Below are 21,585 nucleotides of genomic sequence, written 5' to 3' on the forward strand. Positions count from 1 at the left end.
AGGTCCAGGGAAGTATGGTGCCAGTGTCATAAACGTCCTCCTTGGAGACACAACATGGCTGCTGTAGAACTTATCAATGTATTGCTATCTGGATTTCTGGTAGGAAGGAAGGAGATGGGAAAAGAACAGAGTAAGCTGAAGCCTGAATCAATGATTTCTGCATGCTTTTCATAGGCTACTCCAATTGTAAGGAGGGTTGGAAAATGTGTTGCTTCAACTGGGTATAGTGTTACCCCGACAGTGTACGGAAGGAAGGAGTGGGGAATGAACAGCATGTGATGACCAGCTGTCTTTGACTCAGACCATTTTCAGTGAGCTCTCAGCTAACATCCAACTAAAATTTAGAACACTTTCCCTGTTAATGAACAGCTAATTGATGTCTCAATGTTATATAAAACAAATGGACCTATTTAATCAATGACATTTTGCCAGATAAGCAGTGTTTATGGCATGTGGGTACACATATGCTTTTTCATACACTTTTTAACTTCCTATGTTGGAGCATTCTAGCCTCTGGGAAAAAAAAGTTTATGTTTTCTTTTGAAAAACAGAAAACTCTCATTGGATACATCATTGAGGGTTTCTTTTCTCTTGAAATCAGAAGTTGTCCTGGGGACTTTTGTCTCTGTTTCTGCATTGGTTATATGACTATAGGCATGTGACCCACATGCTTATACTGAAGGGAATCTCAGGGCAATAGCTCATCTCTGTGTGACAATTTTCTGGTCTTCACCCAAGATGGGGACTGTTTCCCAGGCTTCCTGTCAGTATTATGACTTAACACCCAGTGGGCTGCAGAGGGGGAATTTCTTTCTCGATTTCACCATAAAAGTGTGAAGTTCTATAGGCAGGAGCTGCTGGCAAATGGGATTGGGAGCTCTGGCCTTGTACGTTGAACTAGATCAGGAGCTGGAAAGTAAGGAACTTAGGGGCCACCAGGGAATGTGTCAGCTCCTCAGGGTTAGAGTTTAGATATTGTAAGAGAGGGGGTGGAATAGGGTCTGTGAATCCCAGGAGGAGCTACTTATGTGGGGGTCAGACCCCTTTGAGAACAACCTTTTTTGATAATAAAAATTTATATATGTATTCTTATCATCTGAATTTAGTCATGGCAAAACACCAAACTCATCTAAATTGAGAGATCTGTCTACAAAATAACAAGCCTGTAGTCTTAAAAAAATGTTAACGTTACAAAAGGTAAAGAAAGACTAAGGAACTATGTCAGATTAAAGAGACAGATCTACTAAGTGCAAGGTGTGGTTATGGAGTGAATCCTGAGTTAGGGAAAATTTTGCTATGAGACATTATTGAGATCACTGATAAAATTTCAATATGAACTGTATATTCAATAGCACATTGTTTCTTGATTTTGATAATTGTCCTGTGATTATGTTAAAGCATGTTCTTATTCTTAGAAAATTCACATTTAAGTATTTGAAAGTAAAGGAGCATGATATTTATACGTTATTCTCAAATGGTTCAAAATGTGTGTGTGTGTGTGTGTGTGTGTGTGTATGCGTGTGACTGATAATGAGAAAATAAATGTAAAATGTTAACAACAGTGAATTTGAGTGAAGCATATACAAGAGTTCTTTGTACTTTTTTTTTCAAATTTGCTATACATTTGAGATTTTTATCAAAACAAAAAGTTAAAAAACAATCTTTACAGAGGATCTACTCTATGCCAGACATTGTTCTAAGCATTGAGATATGGCAGTTATCAAAAGAAAAATTCTTGTCTTCATGGAGTTTCCATCCAAAAGGGGGAGACAGAATAAACTAAATAAGTATACTATATTGCATTTGGATGGTGGTAAGTGAAATGGAGGAAAATAAGCAGGGGAGAAGGATAATAAATACCAGGGTGAGGTATTTGCGATTTTAAGTAGGTGGGGGGTTAGATATCTCCTTTTGTGCCACTTCAGATCTCTTGTGTGTGATCTCTGACCATCCTAGCCCAGGTGCAACCTGGTAGCACCACCTTCACCTTGTCTCCCATTGTGGGGCTGCTCTATTGATGACAAGGTGTGGGACACGTCTCTCAGTGCCCATGGCCACGCATGCATGACCATGGACACTAAATCTCCCCATGGGGACTTCCTTGGTGGTCCAGTGGTTGGGACTCTGTGCTTCCATTGCAGGGGGCACAGGTTCGATCCCTGGTAGGGGAACTGAGTTCCTGCATGCTGAATGGTATGGCCACAAAAAAAAAAAAAAGTAGGATCTGTATAAAAAAATAAAACATCCCCAAAACAATAATTCTATAAAAAAAGAAAGAAAGAAAGAAAGAAAATCTCCTCCTGGAGTTAACCTTTGACCAGTGTGGGACAGGAGCTGATAGCTACATGCTTCCTCCTTTCTCCTCCACCCCAGATGGCTGTAGAAGTCCTATAGGACCAAGTAACAAGTCACCAACTTCATAATGCAACCTTGCATCTTTGTGTTGGCTCTCCCCTCTGCCCTGCTTTGCCTCCTTCCTCCCTTCCTATTTTGATCCCTGGGGTCACAATCCCCAACGAAGTACGCATACAAAAGCATCTTTCTCAGATTCTGTTTTCTGTGGGAACCTAAGCTATGACAATGTGTGAGGAAGCCCCCCACCCCGGCCCAACTGAGAAGGTATCTTTTTTTTAATAGGAATTTATTGAGCATTTAAAACAATCCAGTGAGATAGGTTCTGTTATTATCATCTCTCATTTCATTGTTGAGGAACCTGAGGCTTGGGGAGATGATGTAACTTGTCCAAGATCCTACAGCATAGCAGTGGCAGAACCCAGTTAGTTTGTCTCTTGGCTCATGCTCTGAGCCTTTGTGTTGTGCCCCTTCTTTTCCCCCATTGTATTTATTAATGCCATTTCAAAAGTTCCAGTGTCTTATCAGCTAAGTCAACAGAAACCTAAGAAAGAGTTTTTGTCAATGTGGGGTTCTCGGGTTAAGGGAAAATTACTAATGAGGGTAAGGGCGTTAGTGATAGTAATAAGCTCACTGTGATTAGTCAGGATAGGCTAGACTTGGCTGCACCAACAAATAACTCCAAAATTCCCAGGGCTAAAACTAAGATTTAGTTCTTGCTCATGCTACACTCCTACTGCTGGACAACTGGGGGTTCCACTCTGCATTTGTTGTAAGTCAGGCTGATGGGGCAGCCAGCATCTGGAACATTGCTTTGCTGGTTGTTGTGGCAGAGGGAACGTGTGCTGTGGAGGGTCTCACACCAGCAATCACGTGTTTCACACAGAAGTTACATATGTCACATTCTGTTCACAACTCATTAGCCAGAATGACCCCACTCAACCCAAGGGGGCTAGGAAGCAATCCTACCATATGTCTGGGAGGCAGAGGGCCAGAAATATTTGTTAAGCATCACTAACGACTGTCACACCCACTGAGCAAACCCCAAGTGGAAGTGAAACTCAGGTGCAGAGGCAAGTTCTCCATTGTCAGCATCTTGTCCTCATAAGGAGCATCTTCTCTCAGAGATTAGGGAGACAGAAATCCCTTACATTTGTGTTTTTAAAAATATATATATTTTAAAAATTGTATTCCAAGTGTTTGGCTTAAAATGCCTTTTTAGATTATTTTTACTATTATTAATTTTTTGAGGAAGGATAGCAAAGACTCCAATGTTAAATATACAAGCTTCCCTGCTGCTGAAACAAGGGACGACATTCTCTTTAACCTCAACATAGTTATGTCTTATTAATAGTTTCATTTGTATATCCTCTATTTAGTCAAAGACACTCACAGTTTATACCCAAATACGTACACAGTGTAGAAGGATTATCACTGGTCATTATCTATAACATCAGCTGCCATTCTGAGTCTGTCTACCAGAGCAAATTTTATTATATTGTGGCCACTGATGTAATGAAAATGAAAAGAGGGTTTCTGTATCTATTTGCTTCTTGGTCCTAGATTTTGCAACGTTGGAAAAGGTGGATCTTAACATTTTCTTTGTCAAAAAGAGTATATTTGGTATTCTTTGAGAAGTGGCTGGATGCTGGTATCACAATATATATACATCTGTCATTAGCCATTCTTTGACTGAGCTGCATCTTCTCAGCTTCTTGAGGATAATGCCACGTTAGAATCTTTATTGAAGAAAGGTGCTGTGGATCAGCGGTCCCCAACCTTTTTGGCATCAGGGACTGGTTACATGGAAGACAATTTTTCCATGGACGGGGTGGGGAGGGGATGGTTCAAGCAGTAACGTGAGCGAAAGGGAGCGACGGGGAGCGGCAGATGAAGCTTCGCTTGCTCGACGCTCACCTCCTGCTGTGCTGCCCGGTTCCACAGGCCTCGGACCACTGCCAGGGGTTGGAGACCCCTGCTGTGGATTATAGACATGGTTCCTCCTTATCAGTGAACCCTCCACTTCATCCTAGAAGGAAATGAAATTGCCCTTGCACGGTTTGCTCTGTTCAAAGTTCTCTTCTTTTGTACTTTTCTCTGCTCCTCAGTATTTTTTCTGGTTGATGTTCCTCCTTTTACTTGGAAATGCATTTTATTTCATAGTTGATCTCAGTATCTCCCAGGTAGCAAACATATAAATGCATGATGTGTAATTCCCAAAGCTGTCTTTTATTTTTCCACTTTTTTTAAAAAATAAAATTTATTTATTTTTGGCTGTGCTGGGTCTTTGTTGGTAAGCACGAGCTTTCTCTAGTTGCGGCAAGCGGGGGCTACTCTTCATTGCGGTGCGCAGGTTTCTCATTGCAGTGGCTTCTCTTGTTGCAGAGCACGGGCTCTAGGCACGTGGGCTTCAGTAGTTGTGGCACTCGGGCTCAGTAGTTGTGGCCTGCGGGCTCCAGAGCGCAGACTCAGTAGTTGTGGTGCATGCGCTTAGTTGCTCCGTGGCATGTGGGATCTTCCAGGACCAGGGCTTGAACCCGTGTCCCCTGCACTGGCAGGCGGATTCTTAACCACTGCACCACCAGGGAAGCCCTCCACTTTTCAAAAGGACTTTTTTTCAGTTACAGGTACTATGGGCCTTCCATTATATCCACACAATAATTGTCATGACCACATAATATACTGCAGGGCTCCCCTTGTACTTCCTGCTGAAGAGTAAAAAATGAACAACTAACATGTAACAAAACTTGGGAAGAAAATTAACAGGCAAGGGATACCTGTCTTGAGTCTTTGCCTGGATACCAACAGGGATTAGGTTATTATAATAAAGGATTTGTAGCGCACAGTTATCCCAGAGGAGGAAAAGGTTGACCATCTTGCTCTAAGTTGAGTTATTCCTTTATTCAGTCAGTCTGTCAGTCATTTACTGAGTGCTCACTGTGCACTTTGTTTTGGAGCTCTGAACGGGCAGGTAAGTGACATGGTCAGATTTAAATTATAGGCAAATCATGCTGTTAGCAGTGCGAGGCATAGCTATGTGGGACGGAGTGAAGAATGGATGGAAGATAAAGAAGAGATTTGTATTAATCCAAACACAAATTGTTGAGAGATTGAATCAAAACGGTGGTGGTGGGAATAGATGAGGAGGAAATAGATTCAGCAGTTATCTGAAGATGGAATCTACACTTGTTGACTTGTTGGAAATGGGGACAGATGAGAAGGAGCAGTAAGGAGGATGCCCAGGTGGTTGGCTTTGACAATTAGGTGGATGGTGGTGCCATTTATTGAATATGAATACAAAGGAAGAATGGTGTATGTGTCTGTGTGTTTGTGTATGTGCATGTATGTGTGTGATTAAGTTAGTAGTAGATGGGTTGCTGCGAGGGATATGATGGGTTAGTTATGTGGGTCTGGCGGTCAGCAGAAAGTTTCATTTATTTAATAAGTTACTGTGTGCCTGGGCTCCAGCTACAAGTGTGGCAATTGGATCATTCCCATACAGGTAGTAGTTAAAACCACGGTGTGGATGAGATCGCGTTAGACTGTGAGTGGAATAAGAAGAGCCCCTTCTCTCCTGTATCATCAACCCCTCTCCTGCTCCTGGATGCTTTTATCAGCAGTGAAACATGCTCTTAGGTTTCCCACCTTGGAAAATCCTCTCTGGACCCCTCCTCCCTTCGGACCTGGCTTCGCCCCTCTCCTGAGCTGACTCTTGCTAAGGCATCCGGGTTTTCCACGTTGCCACATCAAAGGAACACTCCAGTTTTCTGGCCTCGCAATATTAGGATATTCCCATAGGCCCTCACTGCTCCTCTGGCTGCTCTGAATGGAGGAGAATGACTCTTTGTCTTACTCAGGGTCACCTGCGCACGTACCCTATCTGGGCATTGAAGTAACGCTGTTTATGCCTCTTTGTCTCACAGTGTTCCCTGGGAAAACATCCCTTTCAGTCCTTGCTTGCAGCCTCTCTTGCCATTAAGCTCAGCCCTAATCTGGGGGTCTGAGCTGTAGGTTAGACCTTGACTGTCCTCTTCCTTCAGCTTCTCCATGCCCCCCATCTTCTCCCCATAGAGCTGTTCCCAAACTGCCTTAGACACTGTTCTTTCAGTGAAAATTCCCATGCAAATAGGTGTAACATGTCCAGATGTTTATTTACAAAATGCAGAGTTTTAGAGGGGAAAGGATTTTTAAAGTAATACAAGCTTGCTGTAGATATTATTCAGGAAATGTAAAAATGTATAAACACAAGAAAATTTCCAGTAATTATTACCCAGAAATTACCACTCAACGTTTTCAACAATTTCCTTCCCACTTTGGTCTATGTGTCTCACACATTTTATTCAAAAATAAATTAGTCCAGTGGTTAAGACTCCACACTTCCAATGCAGGGGGTGCAGGTTTGATCCCTGGTTGGGGAACTAAGATCCCACATGCCGTGCGGTGCGGCCAAAAATAAAAGTATACTATATATGTGGTTTTTAAAAGTCAGTGAAAGGTATATTTCCATTGTTAATAAATATAGATGGACATAATTTTTTAAAAATTTATTTTATTGAAGTATGGTTGATTTACAATATTTTATTAATTTCTGGTATATAGCAAAGTGACTCAGTTATACATACATATTCTTTTTCATATTCTTTTCCATTACTGTTTATTACTGGGTATTGAATATAGTTCTCTGTACTATACAGTAGGAACTTATTGTTTATCCATTTTGTATATAATAGTTTGCATCTGCTAATCCCAAATTCCCAATCCATCCCTCCCCCACTCCCCCTCCCCCCTGGCAACCACAAGTCTGTAGATGGACATAGTTTTTAATGGAATTGCCTTCCGTTAGATGGGTTACTCTATTTTAACCAATTCTTTATTGGCATGGAGGTGGCTTCCAATTTTTTTATATTGTAAACAAGGCTGTGATAAACCGCCCCCTTATACATGGATCTTTGTGGGTCCTTTTTGTATGTGAGTTATTTCCTTAAAAAATATGCCTAGAAAGTAAATTACTGGACCACTGTATTTACATTACAAAATCTAATACATATTGCCACAGTGCCCTTTAGTTAAATCCTACCAGTTTACATTCCTGCCAACACATATCACCAGATTCTCAACATATTCTGGGTGTTTTAAAATCTTTGCCAATATGATAGATGAATGATTACATTCTACTGGCCTCAATTTAGGTTTGATTACTTGTGAAGCAGAACAGGTGGTTATTCATTATCTGTGTTTATTTCTCATAAACTTCCTTGCCATGTACCTTGGTGGTTGCCCAGTTTTCTATTGGCACCTTCATATCGACTCTTACTACAGGACAGGATAACAGCAATGATTACCATCATTATTTAGAGTAAAATTGACCACTGAATCTGATTAACACATTAATATAAGTTCTGTGAGGGGAGGAACCATGTGTGTCTTGTTGATTTTTGATACTATAATGTGTTGTACAGTACTTGGCACATCTAGGTGCTTAATAAGTATGGGTTGAATTAGTAAACTCCCCTTTTTTTCATTGCTTTTTAAAAAATAGACTTTATCTTTTAGAGCAGTTTTAAGTTCACAGCAAAACTGAATGGAGGGTGCAGAGATTTCCCATATGCCCCCTGCTCCTACCCAGACACACTGCCTCTCCCAAGATCAACATCCCTCACCGGATGGTACATTTGTTACAATTGGTGAACCTACATGAACACGGCATCCTCACTAAGAGTCCATAGTTTACATTAAGGTTCACTCCTGGTGTTGTACATTCTGTGGGTTTGAACAAATGTATAATGTCACGTATCCATTATCATACAGCATTTTCACTGCCCTAAAAATCCAGTGTGTTCCACCTATTCATGCCTCCCTACTCCTAGCTGCTGGCAACCACTGATCATTTAACTGTTGCCATAGTTTTGCCTTTTCCAGAATGTCTTAGAGTTGCAATCATACAGTACGTGGTCTTTCAATGTTTTATATACATTCTCCTTTAAATGTAAACTTGACTTCTAATAGCAAACTTAAGTTGGGCAGTTTCACTTCTGGACCAAGGCAAGCTACATTTTCTGGGTTGGAAAGAGAATTGTTTTAATTTCACATGCATCCTTCCCAGCTCAGGTAACATAGGGAAGAAAGGAGTGACACATACTAGAGGATGGGGAGTGGGCAGGTAAGGGACTTTGGTAACTGTTGTTCTCAAGTCCTGCCTCTTTGTAAGTGCTCAATAAGTGCTGTTGAAAAAAGGGAGGAAGGATGGGAGAGAGAAAAGAAGGAAACTTCCAAGTACATTATGGGTAATTTAACTTAATTATCCAGTCTCTGCTTTGATTTTAACATGACAATATTTAGGTTTACAAGGCGGTAAAGCAAAAGTCACCTATTTTTTGAGTGAGTTTGTTGGGCTTGGGGTATAGAAGACCTTTAGGCGTAGCTCCTGTCCTTTTCACCCAATTAGGGCTAAAGAGTGACCTCTCTGTATTGAAGTATTAACCAGACTCAGAAGACTCACAATAGGAATGGATTAACTTGGCAAGGGACATGGAGATTTTGAGAACATTGTTGGTCTCTGAGCTACCCCCGGTCAGGTGTGTTAACTATGATTTGAATGCTTTCTTACCTTGCTTTCCACTGGCTGTGAGTGATTCAGTGGCTGTAACTCTCTTCTGGCCCAGAAGAGAGTTTAACCAATGTTTTTCAAAGGCAGATGAGACATTAGAATCTGATGACAGAATTTAACCAATGCTTTTTAAAGGCAGATGAGACATTAGAATCTGATGACATGATGATATCATGTATAAATTCTCCATTGGCTTATTACCGCCACAAGGGTGATGCTCTGTTTTTTTTACCATTGAATCACCAGCTCTTGGCATCACAGTGCCCAGCACGCATTAGGGACTCAACAAATATTTGTTGATTGAATGAGTGAATGAATGATTTTCCATAAATGAATAGCTTATCAAATACCAAGTCCTAGCATTAAAATGAATTTTTCTAAATTCTTTCTTTTTTTTCTATTTTTTGGCCGTGCTGGGCAGCATGCAGGATCTTAGTTTCCTGACCAGGGATCCAACCTGTGCCCCTGCAGTGGAAGTGAGGAGTCCTAACCACTGGACTGCCAGGGAATTCCCTTTAAAAATTAAAAAAAATTTTTAAAGATAAATTCTTTCATCTCTATACAGTTTTAATTAAAGAAACTTTTTTTTTTGGAGAATAGGTCTCCTTTCCTCCCCCCCCCCCTTTTTGCTGCTTAATGAATTAAGTCTAAACTCCTTAGGCAGGCATTTGAAGTCCTCCATAATGATATGCTCTCAAGTTATGCTCCTAGGATTACTAATTTTCACCTAACACCAGTGGTCCAGCTAAAATGGATGATTATTCTTTATTTTTAAAAATGGACCTCCAAAAAAAAAAAAATGGACCTCTAAACTCTTCTGCTATTAGATTCCCTCTGACCAGGTCAAATCCCATCTCCTCTGTTATGATGCCTGTAAGATTACCTGGTGAACATTGTGATGATCCCCCCATAGCCATTCCTCTTTTCTTTCTCACTGGCCCAGTTTTCCATGTGAGAACCATACCTTCCCCATGTGGGAAGAAGCCTAACTCCATATATATATATATTTCTCCTATAGATATCTGTACAATCTGTACAATATCTGTACAATGACTTGTCTATAGTCATGGCTAAACAAACCCATTTATTAAAGAAACAAATGAGTCTTTTAAGGCTGAGTAAATTTCAGTGGTTATAGAGTTAATTTTGGTCAAAGGATTTACCTTATTTCTACAAAAAATTTATAGTGTGGTTTAAAATTCTTTTATAAATATAAAAACTCAAACATAAAACTCTTAGAAGAAAACATAAGGGTAAATATCCATGACCTTGGATTAGGCAATAGGACACTAAAAGCAGAACAGTAAGAGAAAAAAATAGATAAATTGGACTTCATCAAAACTGAATACTTTTGTCCATCAAAGGATATTATCAATTAAGTGAAAAGGCAATCTACAGAATGGGAGAAAGTATTTGCAAATCATATATCTGAGAAGGATCAGAGTACTTAAAGAACTCTTACAGTTCCAAGATAAAAAGACAAACAACCCAATTTTTTAAGTGGGCAAAGGAATTGAGTAAGCTTTTCTCCAAAGAAGATTTACAAATGGCCAACGAGCACATGAAGAGATGCTCAGAATCATTAGTCGTTAGGGAAATGCAAGTCAAGACCACGAGACACCACTTCATACTCACCAGGATGGCTATAATCACAAAAGTAGAAAACAGGTGTTGGCAGGGATATGGAGAAATCGGAATACCTGTGCATTGCTGTGGGAGTATAAAATGGTTCAGCCGCTATGGAAGACTGGCAGTTCCTCAAAAAGTTAAACCCAGATCAACCATACGACCCAGCAATTCCACTCCTCAGTATATATCTAAAATAATGGAAAAGTAAGTACTGAAACAAATACATGTACACACATGTTTATAGCAGCACTATGTACAAGTCAAAAAGTAGAGACCACCCAAATGTCTATCAATGGATGAATGGGGGTATATCCCTACAGTGGAATGTTATTCAGCCATAAAAAGGAATGAAGTAGTGACACATGCTATAACATGTATGAACCTCATACTAAGTGAAAGAAGACAGAGACAAAGCTCATGTATTGTATGATTCCATTCCATTTATAGGAAATATCTGGTGTAAATCCATAGAGAAAGCAGATTAGTGGTTGCTGGGTGTTGGGAAGACAACAAATGGAGAGTAACTGCTTAATGGGTACTGAGTTTCTTTTTGGGGTGATGGAAACGTTTTGGAACTACATAGAGGTGGTGATTGTACAACATTGTTAATGCACTAAATGTTACTAAATTGTTCACTTTAAAATGGTTAATTTTATGTTATGTGAATTTCATCTCAACCACATCCAAAAATCTTATATGAGTGAGTCAGTAGGAGCAAAACATACTAACATGCATTTAATACTCAGCTATGAAGTAGTTTTCAAAATTGAATAAATAAATACCTGGATTCTCAGCTAAACTTTCAGTATTGATGTGGCAGAAGGCAGTGTTACCCAAAGTGTGGGTTGTGTTCTATTGATGGCAGGTAAGACGGACAAGGCTTTAAATAACATTGCCTTGCATAGTGAGAAATTTAATTTCTTTACTGAGATTTAGACACCTTTTAGTCCATGTGAATATATCAATGACAGTCTCAATTTGGTGCTAGGAAGTTTGCTGTTAGTACATTTAATGTCTCTAATACAAGCTAATCTCCCTTTACAACAAAGAGAGAGCAGGCTTCAGGCTCAGAGCCCTCTGGGCAATGTTATTCTGGCGGTTTTAATATCATTGTTTTCAGTGTGTTCTTTTTTACTTTTATCTTCTGTTTATGTCATGTGACATCTGTTTTCTACTTTAGTGACTTACATTCTACTTTACATAGTGATGCAAAATTTCCTCTTTAGATTGATTTAAGTAGAAATGTGAGTCAATAATAATATAAATGGTATGAAGATTTAAGGGATAAAGTAGAACCCAGATGATTAAATAGGACACACCAGCATAAAGACACATTCTCTAGATTTCGAATTTAAGGACCTGAGTCTCTCCCTACCCAGGCAACACCAGACACATTACTTAGCCCCTGTGCTACTGTTCCTGCCTACCTCAGAGAGCTTTTATGGCAAGTGCTTTACAAATGTAAATTATTGTTATTAAATTACTGTTTATGTTGGGTATTGCCTGATCTCAGGGCTGCATATCCCAGAGTCCTTTGCCAGCAAGTTCTGATAAGGTTTAGGTTCTGCCAGTGAGATGCACTCGGGATTTGAACAGCATAAGGATGGTGCCATTCTTCCTTCAGGAGTGGCTGACACGAGGGTTTGACAGACATAAATTTTTGCAGTGAAGCTAGGCACCAAAGAGTGTCCCTGACAGTCACCAGCTTCTAAGCTGCAGGGCAGCTGTGACATTGGCCATGGTTTCCTGTCATTTCCTGCAAGTTCTGATCTCTGGGTGCAGCAGCTTCCTGACATTGGGTCCACAGCTGATGTGGAATAACCTGAAAGTTAGTGGAGGGTCACTCTCAACCTTCACCCATGCACTCCTTCCAAAGCCTTTGTACACATCTGATTTCATGGGTTAAATACTCAATATCTTTCTGCTGGTAATACCTTGAGTAGTTTCTTTTTCCCTCACTGAATCCTAACTGAGATATTATTTATTTCATTGAATTTATGAAAAGCTTACGTTTAATAATAATACAATAAGAGTGAACATTTTTTGAGTGTTTACTACTAGTCACTGGGCTAAGCATTCTGCATGCATAATCTCACTTAGTCCTCTAAGTCAACCCTATGAGGTAGTTTCTATTGCTGTCCTCATTCTGCAGGGGAGGAAACTGAGGCAGAGGGTTGCACACTAACGCAGGTCTCAGAGGTGGCCAGCGGTGGAGTTGGGGTTTGAACTCAGGCTGTCTGAATCCAGAGATTCCTCAGTGACTCTGCAGTAGACTGCCCTTCCCCCTGCAAAAAAAGTTTACTTTATGTCGTCAATAAAGTCAACTTCAGGTCTGAAACAAGAAGTTTCAATTTCAAGGGTGACACAGCACATATACTGCATGTTACTTGAGGGGGGCAGCATAAGCGGGGTCTGGGACGGGACCTTGTAATCAAACACACTAATTGTTCTGTGATGAAGTGAGTGTTCATATGAAATAAGGTAAAGACCATCATAAATAGCCAAAGGAAAGTTCAGTCGCTACCCAATGAGTTTAGATGGCAAATTATTTAGGAAAAATACTTTTGGTTTTCAGAGCTTTGTGGATTTCAAAATTACAGATTAGGAATTACGGACCTGAATCTTTTTCTTTGGCTGCCCCATGCGGCTTGTGGGATCTCAGTTCCCTGACCAGGGATTGAACCCGGGCCCTCAGCAGGGAAAGCATGGAGTCCTAACCACTGGACTGCTAGAGAATTCCCCTGGACCTGCATTTTTAATAAAGTATTAGCCAATAGAAAAGATAAACTGAGCAGATAAAAAAAATTTTTTTCCATCTATCGTCTTATTTTAAACGAGTCTTTGGTCTGGCTCCTTGTGACCACTCCTTCTTTCCTTTTTTAGCCAAAGCATGTGGACAAAGACTATTGCATATCTATTTAAGTCAAGTGTAATTGTGAGTATATTTACTTTGCAGACACCAAAAGGTTAAGGTCACTGTGTTCTTTCACAGCACCCAGCAACATGACCCCACTTCAAAGGAAAGAACCAGACAAAATCAGCAACTTAGTAGTGAAAAGCATGCTCGGAATACGTTAGGATCTCTTACAGCTCCCCTCATTCTTCTACAACTGGACCTTCTAATACAGCATTTCTACTAATCTTGATAAAGTTATTTACTTATTAAGGTTTTAGCTAAAATATATCTAAGTATAGCTTTCACATTTTATTTTTAATCAATTTATTCCAGTTATCTGTAAGTGGGTAAAAAACCACCCTAAACTCAATGGCTTAAAATAATTTATTATTGCTCTCCTGGTTCTATGGGTTCTGTGGGTTGACTGAGATGTCCTCATTTGGGGTTTCTCATGCGGTTGCACAGTTGGGGCTCAAGACATCTTGAAGGCTTGACTGTGCTGGATGTCCAAGATGGGGCACCCACGTGACTAGCAGTCGATGCTGGGGGCTCAGCCAGAGTTGTCATTCAGACCACCTATGTGTGGCCTCTCTGTGTGGCTTGGGCTTCTTTCAGCATGATGGCTGAGCTAGGAGGGAGCCCATCAAAGGTAAGTATTCCAGAGACCCAGGTGGAAGCAGTAAGACTTCTTATGATCTAGCCTTAGAAATCACTTAACATCACTTCCACCTGATTATTTTTGTCAACAGTGAGTCACAGGTCCAGCCCAGATTCAAGAGGAGGATAGTATAAAAGGATGTGGATAGCAGAGGCATTTTTCATTGGGGGGTCATCTTTGAAATCCAGCTCTCAGACAATGTATATAGATTTATGTGTACAGAGTTTAAAAGTAAATTCAAAAATCACATACACAGAGGCAAAAGTTTTATCGCCCTGCAACGGAGACAAAAATGCCTTGAAATTGTACTTCAATTTTTTTCAATATCTTAGAATAGTTTTTAACACAACTCTGCTTGATGAGACAAATAAAAAACAAATAAATGTCATGAATGATATCTAAAAGGTGGTCAAACAGAGAGTTGAAGTATGGAAACTCTAAGTTGAGCAGACAGAAGAAATTCTCTAAAGCTATAAAAACATAAGGAGATGCTTTTCAAATGCTATGACATCATTATCGGTCTCTGGCAAACCATGACAGCCATTCTGGTGTGTAATCAGGAGGAGGTTGGCTTGTGAACCAAAGAGCAGAGGAGATAATGAGAGGCAGCCTTTGTAGTTGAAAACAAATCATTCCTACATTTTTTCCCCTTTGAGTCACAGACCCTTTGGAGCACATGGAAAAGTTAGGAAATACTTTGCCCAGAAAATAAATGTATTTTTTAAAATTGAAGTATAGGTGATGTACAATATTATATAAGAAAAATGTATATTTGTATACCTTTGTTCCTTCCTTCATTCTTTCCTCCCTCTCTCCCTTCTCCCTTTCCTCCTTCCCTTCCTTCATTCCTTCTACAATTATTTAGAGAAAGCTCATTCTGTATCAGACACTGATTTGGACTAAGGGATAAAGTAGGGAAGAAGACAGATCCATTCCCCAGTCTCACGGCATGTCCATTTTTAAGATAGACAGAAAAAACCCAAGTATACCAGTAAAAAAACAAGACGACCCCAGATAGTTATAAGGAACAAACTGTGTACACAGCATCTTGCATACAATTTTATGGGGTTCACAGTCGTGCCATGGACTCTCCTTCCTTGCTGTGCAATCAATAACTTCTCTTTCAAACCAAAGGATAACTTTTCAGTATGAGCATTGTGGATGTGGTTGTTGATTAGTCGTTGCTTTTTCACTTATACTGGGTACACAGGTGTTGACTGGCCTGAGTTGTTTTCAACAATGAAGCACAATTATACACAGTGTCACTGGAGCTGACTTTCCTAACCAATGGGAGAGCACTGGCTCCTTATGAGATTTCAGAAAGTACTACTGCTGGTGAGCATGACAGTGTGCACTGCAAGGCTTTCCACAGCTTTACTAAAAAAAAAAAAAACTCCCCCCACTAGGGAGCTATCTGCTCTCCCTTATTTTAAAAAAATTAAATGGATCCAATAGCCATGGATTCACATTTCAAATTCTCAATTTACAGGAGACTCTAGGAACGCACCCTTTCATCCATATTCTGATGATAGTGAAGGACGTATGATTTGCTTTGGAGATTTTTTTCCCTCTATGTCTTATGTTCTTCTCTTCTCACCACAAATTGTACTTCTGGCCTTAGTTATTATGGCATCCTGAGGATTTAAACATATACTTTTACCTTTGGCAACATTTTAAGTTTTTTTCATTAGCATAGTGCATAACTTTTGCAAAAATGAAATGCAAATATCCATCTATCTTATTCCATCATAATGTGTGAGACATAGTTCTAAACTTTTGTTTTTTGTTTTTGCGGTACGCGGGCCCCTCACTGTTGTGGCCTCTCCCATTGCGGAGCACAGGCTCCGGACGCGCAGGCTCAGCAGCCATGGCTCACGGGCCCAGCCGCTCTGCGGCATGTGGGATCTTCCCGGACCGGGGCACGAACCCGTGTCCCCTGTATCGGCAGGCAGACTCTCAACTACTGCGCCACCAGGGAAGCCCCTAAACCTTTGTTATTTTTGAAATATTTTAATTGGTAACATAAACTGTTACTCCATACTTTTTTTTTTAAACTTTTTGGTGCTTTATGGATATCAAGCTTTTACACTTTCTTCAGTTAATATCTGAAATTTTATTGGAATGAATATAAAAGTGGAGTGAGCATAATCTAAATATAATTTTTAGGGGGTTGGTAAAATATGCCCTGTGGGTCAAAGCCACCTATTTCCATAATAAATTTCTAGTGGAATACAGGCACACTTATTCTTTTACATATTGTCTATGGCTGCTCTCATGTTCATTATCTTTCACCTTTAAGAAAAAGTTTGCCCATCCCTCATTTAGAGGAAAAATGATTCTATCTTTATTTCCTTGCTAATCATTGACATAAATTCTATATATTTATCATATGCCATAGATAAGTGAATTTGCATGCCTACCGCGTGTCAAGCACTATGCTGGGGATATAAAGACAAAACTTTGTGTTTACTGTTTAACAATAGCTCCAAGACGGTTAATAAAAAAAAATTCTGGGAAGCCCCTAAAGGTACACCTAAGAACAAATACAGGTTTTATACTGAGGTGACACAATTCATTGATGACACTTTGACTTGGGGAAAATGTGGGTTTTCCTGAACCTTAATCATGCTATTGTTGTAGTATAAAATTGAGTCAGTGGTGCTCATAATTAGGTCCAAAGTAAAGTTTTCAAAAAATTACCCATAAAATTTATGGAAAAACATATCTGAAATTTCCACTTCGTTTTGCCAAATAAGCCTGGGGCTGAGGTTGTTCATCCCAAATCCCATTAACTCATTAACTAGTAACTCCCGGTTCTTGTTTATGATGTTTGCGAGGATGTCCCTTGAAGAACATCTCTTGCGTGTCTCTGTGGTCCCGAAGGCCTCCTGAAATGATGAGAGCAAAACCACAAATATGGTGATTTAATTCAATAAATGTTTATTGAGGGCCTACCATATGCAAAGCAATCTGCCGGTCCAGTGGGGGCTAAAAGGCTGTATGAGAGGGGGCTCCTGCCTTTCAGAAATTCAAAATTTCCCAAGCTGGGGGATGGCTAATCAGAGCATTCCATAACTTTTGGAGAAGTGTCTTGAGCGTTGAAAAAGTTACCAATGTCCTGCTGTCCCGCCAGCTCCTGATCTGTTTTTACCCCAGTTCATTTCATATATCAAGCTATTTATGGCTTTGTTTTGTTTGCTTTTTGTTTTTGCCTGCACTGTGCGGGATGCGGGATCTTATCGATAGTTTCCTGACCAGGGATCGAACTCGTGCTCCCTGCAGTGGAAGCGTGGAGTCTTAACCACTGGACCGCCATGGAAGTCCCACTATTTTTGGATCAGTATCATTAAACACTGGTCTTCACAAATCTGGCTTAAATGTATGTAGGAAGACCCAAAGGGAAGTATATACATTGTATTTTCTTAAAGAGTGTACAAAGGAGATCACAACATTTGTGAGCTAGAAGGAGAAGCCTTAGAGACCATTTGAGACCTAAGCTTATGCAAGGTTCTCAAGGTTGCATCCTTTGGAAGAGGCCGTGACCCCGCCTCCTTCCTCCCCTCCTCTCCCATAGTGCACACAGCTCCCAGTTTCTTGGTGTCAGTTTTCAGCAGCTGGAAAAGAGAGATAATAGCCACCATGCAGAGTTGCCAGCTTTAGTAATTCTAGTTCCTGGAATCAAGGACAGGAAGCCTTTTAGTTATTTGCTCACCCTAACTTTGCTAGCTTCTAGTGAATAAATCATTTAACTGCCAGCTAATTACAGTATTGGAAAGTTTACATCATTCATCTTTTTATGGAAGCTCTTGATGGACGATTCTGGAGATTAAAACTCTTGACAATTTCCATGATCTAAAAAAGGAAAGCTGACCTAGAGAAATACGGGACAAAAGATCAGCATTTCAGAAGTCTCAAGCAGCAATGGGATCTTACACAGTAGCCTATTTAAAGTGGTGCTGATTTGAACACTTAGATTAAGTTCCTGGAAAAAGACAGAAATGTGACTTTTGTCAGAAGCAGTGCCATTTTATTGAATGAATGATAATTTTGCACTTTCTAAGTACCATGCACTTGCTTCCAGGTAACAACCCTATGAGGCAGGTACTATTGTTATGTCACTTTACAGATGAAGAAACCGAAGAAAGTGAGGCATAGGGAAAAAGTGTCCAAGGTCCTGACAGCTGGTCAGTAGTTGAGCCAGGAACGAAACACGTCCATCCCTCGACCTGCCAGTTGACACCAGCTGAAGCCGGTCGTTTTCGTGCAATGCCTCGAAGCCCCGCTCCAGGTCCTGGCTCTCCAGTGCCGCCCGGGCCCTCCCTCCCTCCCTCCCTCCCTCCCTCCCTCTGGGTTCCGGGCGCCGCTTCTGGCCGCGCATCCGGGGGAACGGCGCCCGCACCCGGCAGCCCTGGCAGCGCGCCCCCGCGGCCGGCGGGAACGCGGGAGCTGCGCGCACGTGCCGCCGGGAAGAGGCCGACCTGGCCGCCCCAAGATGGCGGCGGCCGCGGCCGCAGCGGCGTCGGTTGGCAGCGGCCCGTGAGGCGGGCGGGGCCGGTGGCGCGGAGGCGGGGTCCCGGGCGAGCCGCCCTGGGAGGCGGGGGCCGTTTCCATAGCGGCGGCAGGAGGTGTCGCGCCGGGCAACTTCCTGGTTCCAGGGCTCGGCTTCGCCGGGATCCTCTTGGAAGGGAAACAATGGGGCGGAGGGCACTGCGGTAGCCGCCGCCGCGCCGGGACCTCCTGGGCCCCCGGGACTCCCCACGCTGCCTCCGCCGACGGGACCGTCCGGAGGTAAGTTCATTTTCTCCTCTCCCCCCGCCAGAGGCCGGCGGCGGTGGGGCTCGGCGCGTTTCCTCCAGGCAGGGACTCGGAGTTGGCCCCGGGGAGCCGGACGCCGCCATTCCCGGCCCCGGGGGAGGTGGACGGAGCAGCGCTCCCCGTCCCCGCCCTCCAGGGGGACTGGCTCCGGAAACGAGCGCGGCCTGGAACCCCCTGGAACCTGGACGGCAGGGTGCTGCGGGTGTGATTGGCAGGTTGGCGGGCGCGATTGGCAGGTTGGCGGGCGCGGGGTAGGGGGCGCAGGGGGGCGTGTGGGGAGGGTTTGGCGGGGCCGGCGCGGGAGGGGACCTGCCGACCGGTGAAGGGGGTCTCTGGAAGGATCGGGGGTCGGCCAGGTCCGCGGGGAGGGGAGACCCACAGCCTCTCCCTCCCCCCGAGCAAGTTTCGGTCCCCGGGAGACGTGTCTCCCTTGCAAGTTTCAGTTGCGTCCTCCAGAGTCCAAGTGGGCAGGACTGAGGCAAACTTCGTTCTTTTAAATTATTGCCTTCCTGCCGTGGGACTTCGTTTCGACTAGGCAAGGGGAGGATGGGGTGAATGAGGGCTTTGGAGAAGCTGGAAATCTCTGCGCCTTTGCAGAGTTTACAAAATAGTTTGGAGCTCACAGCCGGGTGTTGGTGCGGCAGTTGTGATGCGGCAGAATTGTTACTCGCAGGTATTTTAATGCCAAGAAATGTGAAGAGTCTATGAATCCACGGGTGGAGATTTCTAGAAATTGAAGATTAAAGTCTGCCCGGCCCCCCCCCCCTTCATTTTAATCCACGGATGCTTTTTAGTCAGTAGATTTCAACCTGAGTTAAATGAGTCCCTTACGGGATTGGGAAGGAGTTTTGAATTGGGGCAATACCCAGTCATTGGAAATAAGGAGACACATAGAAAAAAAGTGGGGACATGGTCTTAAATATTTTGTTTGCTGGAAGAAAGTGATTTCAAGCCTGTATTAATTCATTTATAAATAGAAGTAAGTCTTTGGGATAGATATTTAATGTTTCGTAGCACAGAGAAGTTGGACAAAACTTTAGATATCACCCTGGCCAACTCCCTCACATGTTGAATCTATGAGAAGTTCTGTTACAGGGAAGTCAGGGTACTTTTTTCTTTTGTGCAGTCATCTTAACAAGAATCAAATTAGCCAGCATTAAATGGACAGTGGTTTATTTGCTTTTATTTCTCACTCTGTCAGACCCGAAAATTAAGAAAAACTTTTCTGAGCTTGCTGTTTTTTTTATAGTAAAGTCTGTAGACATAGTCTAGTTTATTACTTAAAGTGGATGTTGTTGACCTATGTTATATTCCACATAGGTAACTGAAATATGTCAAAATATGAGAAAAAAGCTACACTAATAAAGGTATAAATTAATTTAAAAAGGAAAACCAGAGCCTTAATTCCAAGTACAGATATTCTGAGTTAACAGAAATTCCTTTGCTGATTACCTATTTAAAGAATCACTGAGGTGTCACAAGGGCATTCAAAGAAGCATCATTTCCCAAACATTAAGAACTTGGGCCCTGAGTCTTGCTGTTGGTGCCTACTTACTGTTTTTAGCTAGTCTGTCTGACTCTCTGGCATCCTTGTTTCTGGTGAGAATAGCTCATTACCAGTTGTAACATTGTTTTGACATGAAATAGCTCCTCTGGAGGACAGCTGCCATTGGTTAAACAAGCCAGTAAGTAGAAGTGTCGGCTTTGGCACCATCTGTTTTTTTTAAACATCTTTATTGGAGTATAATTGCTTTACAATGGTGTGTTAGTTTCTACTGTATAAAAAAGTGAATCAACTATACATATACATATATCCCCATATCTTGGCATCATCTGTTAATTGGCTGGTCATCCTTGGGAACCAAGACAACTTCCTGGCATGGCAGATCCAAGTTGGACTTCCAGTGCCAGGCAGAGGTTGTGTGTCAGGCTTTGACTTCATGTTGCATCTCTCTCAGGTTACTGTTACCTTTTGTAGCTAGTGAAGATGGGTGAAAAAGAGGCCAGTAAATTTAAGCTAGTGGCAAGCTGAAATGAAACAAAATTACTTTGATTTGTAAATGCCAGGAATGTTAAGGCAGTTTGAAGCTGGCAGAAAAACTTAGCCACAATACCAAAACTTTAGGAATTGCTGCTTCAGTTAGAAAGTGGCAAGTGATTACATTTTCTGGTTTATGTTTGCAATTTCACTTCAACCATCCTTGTTTCGCTTTAGCACAATGGTATTGTTACACCAACAATCCTCAGACCATTTATTACCAGAAAGGTATACTTCGTCCCTTCAGTGTGATTTTTGAAAGGCATATTGCATTGTTAGATATGATTTCCTTATATTTAGTGTCTCATTTTTTTTCCTCTAGAAAGTGTCTCAATTTTTACAGTGGAAGTCAATACAAAAATAATATACATTTGAAAGAAATCTGACTTCTAGCACACTTCCTTATAGTACATGGGCATTAGAGCACGGGAATTAGAGTCACAAACTTGGAGTCTCAGCTGGTCTCTGCCATTTCCAGGTTATGGTATTTCATGCAGATAACTTAATTTTTTAAAGCTTGTTTCTTTGTAAAATCCGGGGAGGGGATCATAAATTCACACTTGTTTGTTTATTCAACAAATATTTTTTGA

At 41.6% G+C, this 21,585-nt stretch overlaps 2 protein-coding genes across 4 annotated transcripts in view; one reads left to right on the forward strand and one right to left on the reverse strand.

Annotated features, from left to right (window-relative positions):
* The window catches only part of USP6NL (USP6 N-terminal like), a 193,961-nt gene that overhangs the window by 25,706 nt on the left and 146,670 nt on the right, over window positions 1-21,585 (forward strand). The window contains exon 1 of one of the 3 annotated variants that reach the window (XM_029236937.1): window positions 18,870-18,930. The exons of 1 other annotated variant lie outside the window; for it this stretch is intronic. The gene's annotated coding sequence lies outside the window, so the exon portion shown is untranslated. Of the gene's footprint in view, window positions 1-18,869; window positions 18,931-19,005; window positions 19,173-21,585 lie in introns of those variants that run through there. One more of the 3 variants, XM_029236939.1, reaches the window with a different exon arrangement.
* LOC114903790 lies at window positions 18,258-19,040 on the reverse strand. Its single transcript, XM_029237059.1, is given in 3 exon segments — window positions 18,258-18,885; window positions 18,887-19,001; window positions 19,004-19,040. Coding segments are annotated over 3 exon segments (780 nt in total).

Source organism: Monodon monoceros, unplaced genomic scaffold (assembly GCF_005190385.1).
Source record: "Monodon monoceros isolate NGI ecotype Baffin Bay Population unplaced genomic scaffold, NGI_Narwhal_1 Super_Scaffold_21, whole genome shotgun sequence".
Lineage (NCBI taxonomy): Eukaryota > Metazoa > Chordata > Mammalia > Artiodactyla > Monodontidae > Monodon > Monodon monoceros.